A 12,746-nucleotide genomic window follows, 5' to 3' on the forward strand; every position below is an offset into this window, starting at 1 on the left:
CTGGTTAGAAGCCTTGTCTTATGCTTTTGCTTTCTAGTCTCTCATAGCTTCTTTTGCTTCTTGGTGCTTGTTGGCTTTTCTTTGTGAGTCTGTCTTGTCTTTTCTCTGGAAGATAAGACACTGAAGTGTTTTCTTAGTTCTCTTCAAAAATAGATAGCATCATAAAGCATCACAATACTCATATTGAATCTGACCAAGTAATTGTTAGGCAAGCAAACAATCATTTTGTCTGAGAATTTACAAACTTGCAGAAATTCTGGTATTTCCCAGAATTCGTGTTGAATATAAAAACCTAAAAATGTACTGCACTCTTACAGAAATATACTTGGTTGCCGTCTGGTTCTAGTAAGTAATTTGTTATGTCTTCTATTAGTAATTAAAAGGAGTTCAATTCTTTATTCTTCAGTGCTTTACTTCTTTAATTTGCTGCATACATCCATTCTTAATCTTTGTGTGTGGATGAATGCAAGCGGTGAACATCATTAAACCTTCTCTTTCACAAGAACAGCATCTTTATTCAAAGAGTTCAGTTTCATTATTTCACTTGCTTGTTATGTATCTTTGTAAGCAGTGTGTATTAAGAAAAAGAAGGAGCTCAGACTGTGACTTCAGGGAATAAACACATATATAGGGGAGCTACCAGTGAATGTTCTATATTGTCTTCCCTTGAGTAATAAAATAATATAAACAAAAGCCCCAGCCTATGGAACAGAATTCTCTCAGTACATTAGACAGTTCTGAGAAGTTTTTAGGAGTAATTTTTTCCCCTGAGGCAAGAAAGACTATTTACATCAAAATTGTAGTAGTAATTACTAAGCCAGTGCTATATCCTGTCCTGATACGCTACAAAAAAAAGCCCCTACAATTGAGCTTGAAGAGAAAAGGTTCTCCAGATCAGAGATAAAACAGCTGAGGAGTTCATGATACTACTTTTCTGGGCACTGTGCCTCAGGATATGCCTAGAATAATCTTTCTGACGGACCTTAATTAGCCCAAATAAAAGGTAACAGATGAATGGGCAAATATTTTCATTGTTTAGAGCTGAAGCTTAGTTTCTTACCTAAAATGATGTGTTCAGATGTGCAGTCTAGTTCATGTACTTCTGTGGAAAGTTGAAGTTTTTATCATATCTGATCAGACATTACAGAAAAAAGAAATTCAAGTTCCCTGTTTTCTTGATAGCAACACATAACCACTTGGATCATAACATGTATTTTCTAAGTGCTGTACAAACGGAAGTAATCTAATTTAAATTGTGTATTCCATCCACAGTGCAAAGGTAAATACATGTCTGGAATATACAACTTTGTGTATTGCAGAATGATATAAATATATAATGGCTACAAGATGCCTTTCATTCTGTTTGGAAAAAATCAAATGGCAGTCTTGTCCTGTTCAAGTGTCGCTTGTGTTAGCAGTAATGCTTCTGCCAGTTTTTTGTGGCTCTCTGTTTTGTAAGGAGCACTGGCATTTTTATATGTGTATGAAAGACTTAACACTGAATATACCTATTACTACTTTATTATGATCTCAAATAATAAGTGGTATGTGTAAGCTGTCAAGAAAATTTAAAAGCTTTTTGGCAATTTTAAAGTCCTTGGTATTTCGACATATGCAAGTAGCTTTTGCTTTTCCTGTCTTTTGTGGTATATGAGACTGTACACTTAACAGTTTCTTGAATGATTTTGTGTGGGTTTAATTGTCTGGATGTGTTGACATTTTCTGTAGATTTGGTAGTTGTAAGATATTTTAATGTCACCACTTGATTTTCTTCTTGTTAGTGATTTGGAGGAAGACTATCCTGAATGCGGCTAACTTTCCTTTTCCTTATGAAGCAAGACAATATTTCAATTTTGCTTACTGTATAGAGATTTTTTTATTCTTGCCCATCATATTGACTTTTTGCAAGGATTGATGAGGGAGGTATTTTTGCACTCAGTCAGCTATGCAATACTGACTTCTAATGGGTTTTTGCACATGTGTTTTAGGTAGAATGTGGATTCTGTGTTTTGCAGTAAGATTGTATTGATAAATTTCAGTATCTCCTAACCAAATTAAGCAGGCATTTTCCTCACCTGGCATTGCATAAATAAATAGCTAAAAGGATTTATCAGGATATACTTCCAAGTGATGAGGTTTTTTTGAGCAAATGTCATAGTCTAGGTAGGATCCTAGCTCCAGTTTGTCACTCTTAAGGAATCAAGAACCTATCCTGGCATGACTGATTGGATTGCCTTATTCCTTGTAGTCTTTCTCCCCTGTAGAAGTCCAGAAAAGTAGTAGAATTTGTCAGTGATCCTGCAGGCTATAACTGAAAATAAGGTGTGATTTCTTTGGTTTGAAAATGGGGAAACAGATGCAAGTAACTAGTCAGTACAAAAATCAGAAGAGCATTCTTTCACCATTTTGCATTTTGGTTTTCATTTAAAAACCGATGAAGAACCTGAGCTTATTGAGCTAGGTTTTTCTCTTTCTAATTAGATTTTATTTTTAATTGAGTAGCTATTAGAGATTTTACCTGTGTATAAGGCAAAAACTGTAATTATCAGCCACTGCAACCTCAGACTTCTTGCATCTGGTACAGTGAAACCCTGTAAATTTTGACTCTGCTGCCATCTCCATTGTACCATTTGGAAATGCTGAGGACTTAGCTAGCTTCATCCTCTGTTTTTTCTTTGATCTTATTTTTCTGTATTCATTAAGATATTGGGACATAAAGTTACTTTTTAAAATGCATCAGCTTATTGAATTAGGCAATGAATGCATGTTGATTGGGGGGCTCTAGGAAACTTGACAAATCATACCATCCCCTGGAACACTGAAACAGCACCTGACAGAGTAGCCAAGACAGCTTTCCAGATAAACTGCCCTGGTGTCAGACTGTAGTCAGTGGATCAGTAGGTACTCGTGCTGACTGCTGTAATTGAAGTCCTCATCTGCTGGGGAATGGTGCTACTGTCAGCTTCACTGTGGTCCAGATTCTACCTTTGTCTTTGGGCCTTGCCAAGTTAATACAGGACTATCCTGAAGTATATTTCTGCATTAGTTGGCTCTGGTGGTAAGTCAGGAGTTTGCTGCGGATGTAAAGTTGTTTGGAAAATTGCATATCCTTCAGTCCCCTTTGCATGTAGTGTCATTTCCAGATTGAAAACAGATTCCATTTGTCAGATAAAAATTTCTTGTGGCTATTCTGCTGCTGTGGGTCTCAGAGACTGATCCATACAACAATAAAAATACTGTTAGTAGAGGGAAATACAGTTCAGTTGGGCAGTGTTTCCTTTCTGGTGCTGACTTTATTCATTGCTTTGCTTTAGAGAGGTCCTTCGCAATCAGTTGAGGTGATTTCAGGGGGAGAAACATGGTTGTTTTAATTGTTAAAAAAGCAGACGTTGGTCAGCACTTTGAAGAGCTGCTAACTACTGTAGCAGGACAGAAATCTGACACATTGCAAAAGCAAGAATTTGCACAGGTATAGAGTAGGTTTTTCTGGAAATGGAAATTGAATCCCTAAATGATTATCCCTAACTTGAAGAGAAAAGAACTAACATAAAGTCCAGTTGTTACTGTTAGATGTTGTTAGCCTGATCATTAAAGTGGATGGACTTTTAAGAGAAAATCCCCAGTGGTGTAGTATTTATGGAGTTACAAAATATTTGTAATGAGAGCATCAGACTTTTTATTTGGATTTGAATATAACATCAGTTATAGAATTTAAAATGTTGTAAAGCAGAGGTTATTGTTCACAGCCACAAAAGGTTGGTAAGCTGGAGAGTAAACTTATTTCCTGGAGGCATCAGTGGTTTTGAGAGAGATTTTGAAGCTTTTGTTTAGCAGTATCAATAAAGTCTTGGAATAATTATAAGCATTACATTATAAAGCCACAATTTTAAAAATTTATAACCTGCTTTGTATTCTCTTTGTCACTCCTCCCTAGACACACTCTCTGTGCATAAACTGTCTCCTTCTAAAGATGCCGCAGATTCTGGGACAGGATATGCTCAGTGAATTTACCCTCACATCTTATGTCTCTGTTGTCTTGTATGTGTTGATGCCTCAACAGGTGGCTTTAAAATAGAGAAATTGACAGATAACTACTTTTAGAACATGGTAAGAATTTCTGGTCAGGAAAGGGCACTAACAGATTAATTTTTACATCCTTGAAAGATAATACAGTGTCCTGAGTTTACAAGACCTCTCAAAAGTACCATTGACTCAAAGAGAAATCTGAAGTGTCACTTCTGTGTATGTGCAACATACACTTGAAGGATGCTTGAAGTTCTACTAAATAGTAACTTTGAGCTAAATAATAGCCAGGTTAGACTAAAGGAGTAGATTATATTCATTTATACACAATAGAATAGGTACATGCTTATGTAGCTTGAACTTTTTTTTTTAATAGAATAACTACATTGATCTTCATATTAATCCTGAACTGTGTGACTTTATGCACCAAGCAGTGCCAAGCAAGCTTAAAAGACAACGCTCAAAATACACACCCTCAAGGTCTTTGAATGTGTTGAATGTGTTAAATTTTTTATTCCATTTGATATGTGTCTCTGTGTTTCTATTTGTTTTTTAATTATGGTTAGTATTCTGGGTGGATGAATGAGAAGGAAAAAAAGAGGGATACACAAGCTACAGTCTTGTAGCATAAATTCTCTTTTTTATCTATTTAACCTGGATTGTCCCATCACAAGAAACATTCTTAGAATAATTTTTTGACCAGTGCAATACAAGGGAGAAGGAAGTGGGGAAACAGGCTCTAATTTCAGTCTGGTGAAGCCAATTTGCTCTTTGCAATATGAAAACAAAAATGCCCATTTAGTGCTATGCCAGTGCGGTGTAGGGACATGTGTGGGGAAATGGAAACACCGTAGCTGTGTCAGTAAAGCATTCCACTCCAGTTACATTGGCCGGGAAAATGGTTGCATCAGTGAGGATGGAGAGCTGTGCCAACCTCTCCAGTTCTCTTCCAAATTTAGATTCCCTTCTGCAGCATTGTGGAATGCTCTCTTGACTGCTTGGTGACTCCAACTCAGCTTACTTTAACAAGGACACATATCATTTTCTGGCAATTCAAACCTGTATTTGCCTGCAACGGATAGAACTTGCCAGTGCAGTGGGGCAGTGATGCTGAACCTCGTGCACCACAGGATGAGCTCTGATAAAATTTAAATGCCTTCAGTGGTGCTCAGAGCTCAAGACAGTCCTCATGACTCTGCCTTTTAGCATGTAAAGACATGCAGAATTAGGTGGGCACCTTTCACTTTATCTTGCTTTATCTTGATTTAACAGTTGTACTCACAGACAGCAGGAATGCCTGAGACTTGCTCATTGCTGTGTAAACTTATGTGCCATAGCTTTATTAGTTAAGAATGGTGCCCTGAAGAATTTTACTCAGAAGTGTGTAAAGTTTAATTACAGCTATTAATAGATATTGATATTGACCAAGGCTATTTTGTTGTTTTTTCCAATTACTGGCCTGTAACCTTCCTGTTAATTTAAACAGTTGCTTGGCAAAGGTATTTTCCCCATGAATTTGCACAACTCTTAAGTAGAGGTGGCCTTACTAAACTGCTTTTAAAAAGACCTGTTCTGTTCTCTGTTTTGTTTTCTTTTTTTTTTTTCAACAGTAATATGTTATCTGCTTTTTAACTTTCTTCTTTATTCTTTTATTTGCAGTGATGTGGTTGCATGACCTGCAGCATTGTTATAACAGGGATTGTTCAGTGCATGACTTGCTTTTCTGTCCAGACTGCATAACCAAAACCTAACCAGTTCTACACTTAAGACTCATGGCCATCTGATTTCAAAGGGGGATCTACTTGCAGAGAAGCTTACCATCCTGGGGAATGGTTTTCCCATTTCCCACTTCCACTTACTCTTTCTCTTCACAAAAAGTCTCCTATGAGGCTAGAAGAGAGGAAATCCTGTATTCACAACTCAACAGGAGGCGTTCTGCAAACTGATAGAGCACTGTCAGCTCTCCATCTTACTTCCACCTGTCCACTTTATTTAATTCTGATTAACAGTATTAACACACAGACTTCCTGCAACATTTTCATATACCGAACTTTAAAAACCTAGTCTTAATGAGTTCCCAAAAAAGGCCTTTGGATTGAAAATTTTGTTAAAATTTCAAAGCACCTGCACCCTTAAAGGATCCACTTTGAATCTATAAACAAATAAAGTAAAGCAAAGGAGGTGTTTTACCAGGAGAAATGACTAATGAATTGCTGCTTGGCGATCCCATCTTCCTTAGAAAACCAAGCAAGTTTCATCTGATAATCTCCGAGCCAGGCAAACTACCGGGTGGTATTTTGTTCACAGGCACTGCCTGCTTCCTTAATATGTATATACACAGTAGTTTGTGGCTGTTGTATTTTTCTCTCTACATTTGAGCTGTGTTGTTGGTTTCTTTCAGAAACTTTTTTTCCAATCTGTGTACAATTGTTAAAACAATCTGAGGAAAGACCATGAATGGAGATAAGTATGAAAGTCATCTACACTTTCAGTATTATGCAGACTGTCCTTGCCAGTTTATAATTTGGATCATTTATGTTTCACCTGTACTGGTTTTTTTTCCTTTCTTTTTTCCTTTCTCCTGTCACAGTCTTAGCTATTTAATTTCCAATTGCACTAGCTTGGCTGTTTCTTTGTATTTTGAATTTAGCTATAAGATTTGCCATATGTAGACAGTGTAACTCAAAATGCTTTGTACTGCCTATATTAATTTAAAAAGCTGCTTATTTAATATTCCTAAATATCTGCACATTTGTACTACTGTATCTTTGTTTTGTATTGGACATCCAGTACTGGCAAGATTCAGAAGACGAGGGAGTGCTGTAGTGTTGTAAGTTAAGGGGTTTATATTGTATAAGAGTTAGTACGTAACAAACGGGGAAAGGAGCTTTCAAGCTGTAGGATTTGCTGGAAAAACTGAAAAGTCTGAATGCTGAGTACCATAAGTGGTTTGATTTAAATCCAGTTACAGAGAAACCCCATTCTTGCTCACCTGGATCTTAATCCTGGCAGAAATATTGTTATGAACTCTGCTGTCTCCAGGAATAGTTTTGCTTATTTGGGCAGTAGAACCTCCAGCCCTGTGTGCCATGGGGGCACCCCCACGCTGAAGAGGCGTTGTGTCCGTTGTCTCTGCAGTCTCTTCTGGTCACACACACAGTGCCTGCCTTGTCCCTGGCCCGTCGGGTGGGCTCTGACAGAGCCACACCTCGTGCGCAGAGACGCTCGCTTGTGTCCAGTCCTCAGGGATCCCGATCCCACAGTGTCCGTGGCCTTGTGCAGAAAGGACAGACATGTGCCCCACTGTAGAGAGGGGTGGCCTCCGCTGCCTGGTAAAGGGATGAGCAGTAGGAATGGGCTCCAAGCAGGCCAGGCAGCAGAGTGAAGGAAGGATAAAACTAGGATCCCAGTGAGAACTGTGGTGTTTTCCCTTCTGGATGCTGTATCAGGTACTGAGGCTACCAGGTGCTTTGGCTGACAGCTGTCCGTAAAGGCTTCAGATGGGGATATATGTCTTGGTCCACAAGGGCCAGGGACAGTGAAGTCTGACGTGACCTGCAGCCAGGATCTGGGGTTTGGTGATTATGAGTCAAGTACTCATGCAGCAGAGGCAGCAGCATTTCATCAGACTGAGTCCAGCAGCGAGCTGAAGAATTTGTGTCTTTCCAGGTCCTAGCCATTGATCCCTTGTTATGTGTCAGGGCAAGTGTAACTAGTAAAACTTCTTTTAGTTGGGTGTTAAAGGCATGGTATGTTTTTCATTTACAAGTGCTGCTTCGGCGGGGACCACACCCTGCCCTAAGCCAGGCTGGGTGCAGGATCCCTGAAATCAGGGCACTGTGCCAGGCAGGAGGGGATTGCTTTTTTTGTGCACCTGCCTCCACAGGTGTCTCAAAGTGATGCCGAGCAGTACCTCATTTCTTCAAGTGGTCTGTGCAGATTAGAGACTAAGTATCAGTTGTTCTTGAGCCTTGATGACATTTGTATGTAAGTGTGTTTAGCTTGTTTGAGTTTACTAATGCAACAGAGAGATGCCAGGTGGAGCCAGTCAAGGAACTGGCTACTTTAATTAGATTAGCCTGGCATCTCTGTCATGAAGTGGTTGTGAGCTCTCAACTCAGAGCTGATCTCCAGCATGTCTCTGATATACTAACTTCATTTGTGCTGCATAGAAAACTCTCTTACCTTCTTAATAGCAGCTTGTTTGACAGTCCTGAATTAAATGTTGATCAATTATCAAAGTAATAACTGTTTGTGAAGTTGCCAGTGATATATTTTCTGTAAAAGAATGAATTCTTAGAGTGTCAAAACATTAATTTCCCATTTCAGTTCATCTACAAATTGTGTAACTACCAGATTGTTATGGTAGCAATATTAATATACATACCTGTATATAGACAAAAAAAACCTCATTAATGATAATTGGAATCAAAAAGTTTAATATTTTTTCCCAGTCAAATACACTAATGCTTCCAAGATGATAGAAGAGTGTACAGTTGTTAAACAAGTTGTAAATAAACGCTTATATAAAATGTAAATGGTTGTCTCTCCTTTATTTGGTACTTGGTTGTGAACTGCATTTCCTGGGGCTCTGCAGAGGAGGATGAGTGGCAGGCAGGCAACACCAGTGCGTCAGAAAGCACAACATCCTCACTTCGGCTGGGACACATCCCATCCAGCTGCCTGAGGTGCATGCCGTGGTTTGCTTCTCCAAGGGTCAAGCCTAAATGACCAAAATAACAAAATTTTCCTTTGCCAGTGGAAGTTTCATAACAAATGTCACCAAAGATGGGGAAAAGAGGCATTGCTAATGTGGACAAAAAAAACTGTCCTTGGTGGGGAGGCTGAGGGCAGGCTGGGGTGAAGTGTTTGCTGTCTGGGAAGGGCAGGAGAGCCCCAGAGGTGGTGGCCAGCATCCTCCTGCTCCACAGGCATTGGACCATGGAAGCAGGAAAGCTGCCAGAACCTCACTTGTAGCTGCTTGTGATTCACTGTGGTCCTTCGCCCTCCTCAGTCCACCCGTCACTCCTCTTCATCTTTGGCATGGCTGTAGCATTTCCAGCCTCTGACCATCATTCCCTGTCCTCTTCTTTCCCTCACTCTTAACCTCTCCTAACTTTTGCTATACATCTTTTTCCCATCCCAGTTCTCCTGCCCTGCAGTGTGCTGAGACCCACATTGATATTTCTTGTTCTTACCTCCACAGCCCATTGTCTGCTCTGCTCCCTGACAACTCCTTCAAGGCCATGACTTACACTCCACATGGTGTGGGGGGAATTGTGCCCCTGACCCACTGCTCCACGCTGCCCCTCCACAGGTGCTGGCCCAGCAGGGAGGAGGCAGCTCTGCAGGTTTTTTTCTGGTGGTACCTCTCCTTTGCACCCCACAGATGCAGGGCCCTGCTTTTACCACTCTCCCACAGGTTTATGTTACATTAGATGTCACAGGAGGTGACAGCCAGTGCTGAGTTTAAAAGTGTGGTGGAGGCACACTCCAGAAGCTGCACGGTTCCCCCTTACGGTTCCCCCTTACATTTCCCCTTTTCTGCTCTTTTTGAGCACCTATATGCTGTGCACATTAAGTGTAATAAACACTGCAAATAAATCCTTGTGCCCACCAGCCTGTCTCAAGACCCTTTCCGCTTCCTTAGGAGCTAAAACAAACAGCCTCCAAACAGCAGAGCGCCCACGTGGCAAAGCAGTCTGAGCAGAAGCGAAGGACAGCTAAGCCAGGGAAAAGCAGATTAAGTGATGTAACTGGAAGATCTTCACACACTGAATGCACACACTGCTTCTTATGGAGCCTCTCTGCCTCTTGGGACGTCCTGTTGGTAGCAGGAAATGGCCTTTAAGCACTTCACAAGTCAAATGTCTCAAAGCTGCAGCTGTGCACACAGCAGGAGGTTGCATTTCTGCACCAAACTATACTGTCCACAAACTTAACAAGGAGCATAACTCTGTGCCAAGATGGAAACCCAACCTGAGTGAAGGAAATTCCCCCAAACCCCAGTGCCAGGGATTGATCAAAGCAGTCAAAACATGAGATGGATGCATTTTCACTGCTTATTACACCACCATGTACAAGAGCCTTTCTTTGTCTTTAACACAAACATAAAAAAGGTTCCAAAAACCAACCCAGATCTCTTACTAAAGCAGATCAGAAGTTACAGACAGACCACACCGATATTCTAAAAAGATTTCCAAGGACTTCACCGTTTCAACTGTTTTCCCTACCACTTTAACATACAAAATGGTGGAATGCCAGAATGACTTTCTGTCTGCACCACCCCCAATAACGGCTCCCTGGCAGCCCTCGCAGGAATGGAACCTGGCACTGTCCGCGCTGACCGGGCAGGAAAGGACACAGCAGGCACGGGAGCAGCACCAGCGATACAGATGAGGGTAGATGCCTGATAGGACAGGACAGCAAAGAATGCACACACACAGAACACACACACAGAGCACACACACACACAGAGCACACACACAGAGCACACACACACACAGAGCACACACACAGAGCACACACACACACACAGAGCACACACACACAGAGCACACACACACACACAGAACACACACACAGAGCACACACACACAGAGCACACACACACACACACACACACACACAGAGCACACACACAGAGCACACACACACACAGAGCACACACACAGAGCACACACACAGAACACACACACACACACACAGAACACACACACAGAGCACACACACACACACACACACACACAGAGCACACACACAGAGCACACACACAGAGCACACACACAGAGCACACACACACACACAGAACACACACACAGAGCACACACACACAGAGCACACACACACACAGAGCACACACACACAGAGCACACACACACAGAGAGCACACACACAGAGAACACACACACAGAGCACACACACACAGAGCACACACACACACACACAGAGCACACACACACACAGAGCACACACACACACACACAGAGCACACACACACACAGACACACAGAGCACACACAGAGCACACACACACAGAGAGCACACACACACAGAGCACACACACACACAGAGCACACACACACATAGAGCACACACACACACACATAGAGCACACACACACAGAGCGCACACACACAGAGCACACACACACACACACACACAGAGAGCACACACACAGAGCACACACACAGAGCACACACACAGAACACACACACACACACAGAACACACACACAGAGCACACACACACAACACACACACAGAGCACACACACACACACAGAACACACACACAGAGCACACACACAGAGCACACACACACACACAGAACACACACACAGAGCACACACACACAGAGCACACACACACACACACACACACAGAGCACACACACAGAGCACACACACACACACAGAGCACACACACACAGAGCACACACACACACACACACAGAGCACACACACAGAGCACACACACACACACAGAGCACACACACACAGAGCACACACACACACACAGAGCACACACACACACACACACACACACAGAGCACACACACACACAGAGCACACACACACAGAGCACACACACAGCACACACACACAGAGCACACACAGAGCACACACACACAGAGCACACACACACACAGAACACACACACAGAGCACACACACACAGAGCGCACACACACACACACACACACAGAGCACACACACAGAGCACACACACACACAGAGCACACACACAGAGCACACACAGGCAGAGCACACACACACACAGAGCACACACACACAGAGAGCACACACACAGAGAACACACACACAGAGCACACACACACAGAGCACACACACACACACACAGAGCACACACACACACAGACACACAGAGCACACACAGAGCACACACACACACACATAGAGCACACACACACATAGAGCACACACACACAGAGCGCACACACACAGAGCACACACACACACACACACACAGAGCACACACACAGAGCACACACACAGAACACACACACACACACACACACAGAACACACACACAGAGCACACACACAGAACACACACACAGAGCACACACACACACACAGAACACACACACAGAGCACACACACAGAGCACACACACACACACAGAACACACACACAGAGCACACACACACAGAGCACACACACACACACACACAGAGCACACACACAGAGCACACACACACACAGAGCACACACACACAGAGCACACACACAGAGCACACATACACAGAGCACACACACACACACACAGAGCACACACACAGAGCACACACACACACACAGAGCACACACACACAGAGCACACACACACACACAGAGCACACACACACACACACACACACACACACACAGAGCACACACACACACAGAGCACACACACACAGAGCACACACACACAGAGCACACACACAGCACACACACACAGAGCACACACAGAGCTCACACACACAGAGCACACACAGAGCACACACACAGAACACACACACACACACAGAACACACACACACACACAGAACACACACACAGAGCACACACACAGAGCACACACACACACACAGAACACACACACAGAGCACACACACACAGAGCACACACACACACACAGAGCACACACACAGCGCACACACACAGAGCACACACACACACAGAGAACACACACACAGAGCACACACACACACACAGAGCA

At 42.5% G+C, this 12,746-nt stretch overlaps 1 protein-coding gene across 4 annotated transcripts in view; it reads left to right on the forward strand.

Moving 5' to 3' along the window:
• The window catches only part of HOOK3 (hook microtubule tethering protein 3), an 86,835-nt gene extending 78,274 nt beyond the window's left edge, over positions 1-8,561 (forward strand). For all 4 annotated transcript variants that reach the window (XM_033084700.1, XM_033084701.1, XM_033084702.1 and 1 more), the window contains one exon: positions 5,683-8,561. In XM_033084700.1, coding sequence (XP_032940591.1) covers positions 5,683-5,698 — 16 coding nt within the window. In that variant the 3' untranslated portion in view covers positions 5,699-8,561. The remainder of the gene's footprint in view (positions 1-5,682) is intronic.
• Positions 8,562-12,746: the final 4,185 nt, after the last annotated feature.

Source organism: Catharus ustulatus, chromosome Z (assembly GCF_009819885.2).
Source record: "Catharus ustulatus isolate bCatUst1 chromosome Z, bCatUst1.pri.v2, whole genome shotgun sequence".
Lineage (NCBI taxonomy): Eukaryota > Metazoa > Chordata > Aves > Passeriformes > Turdidae > Catharus > Catharus ustulatus.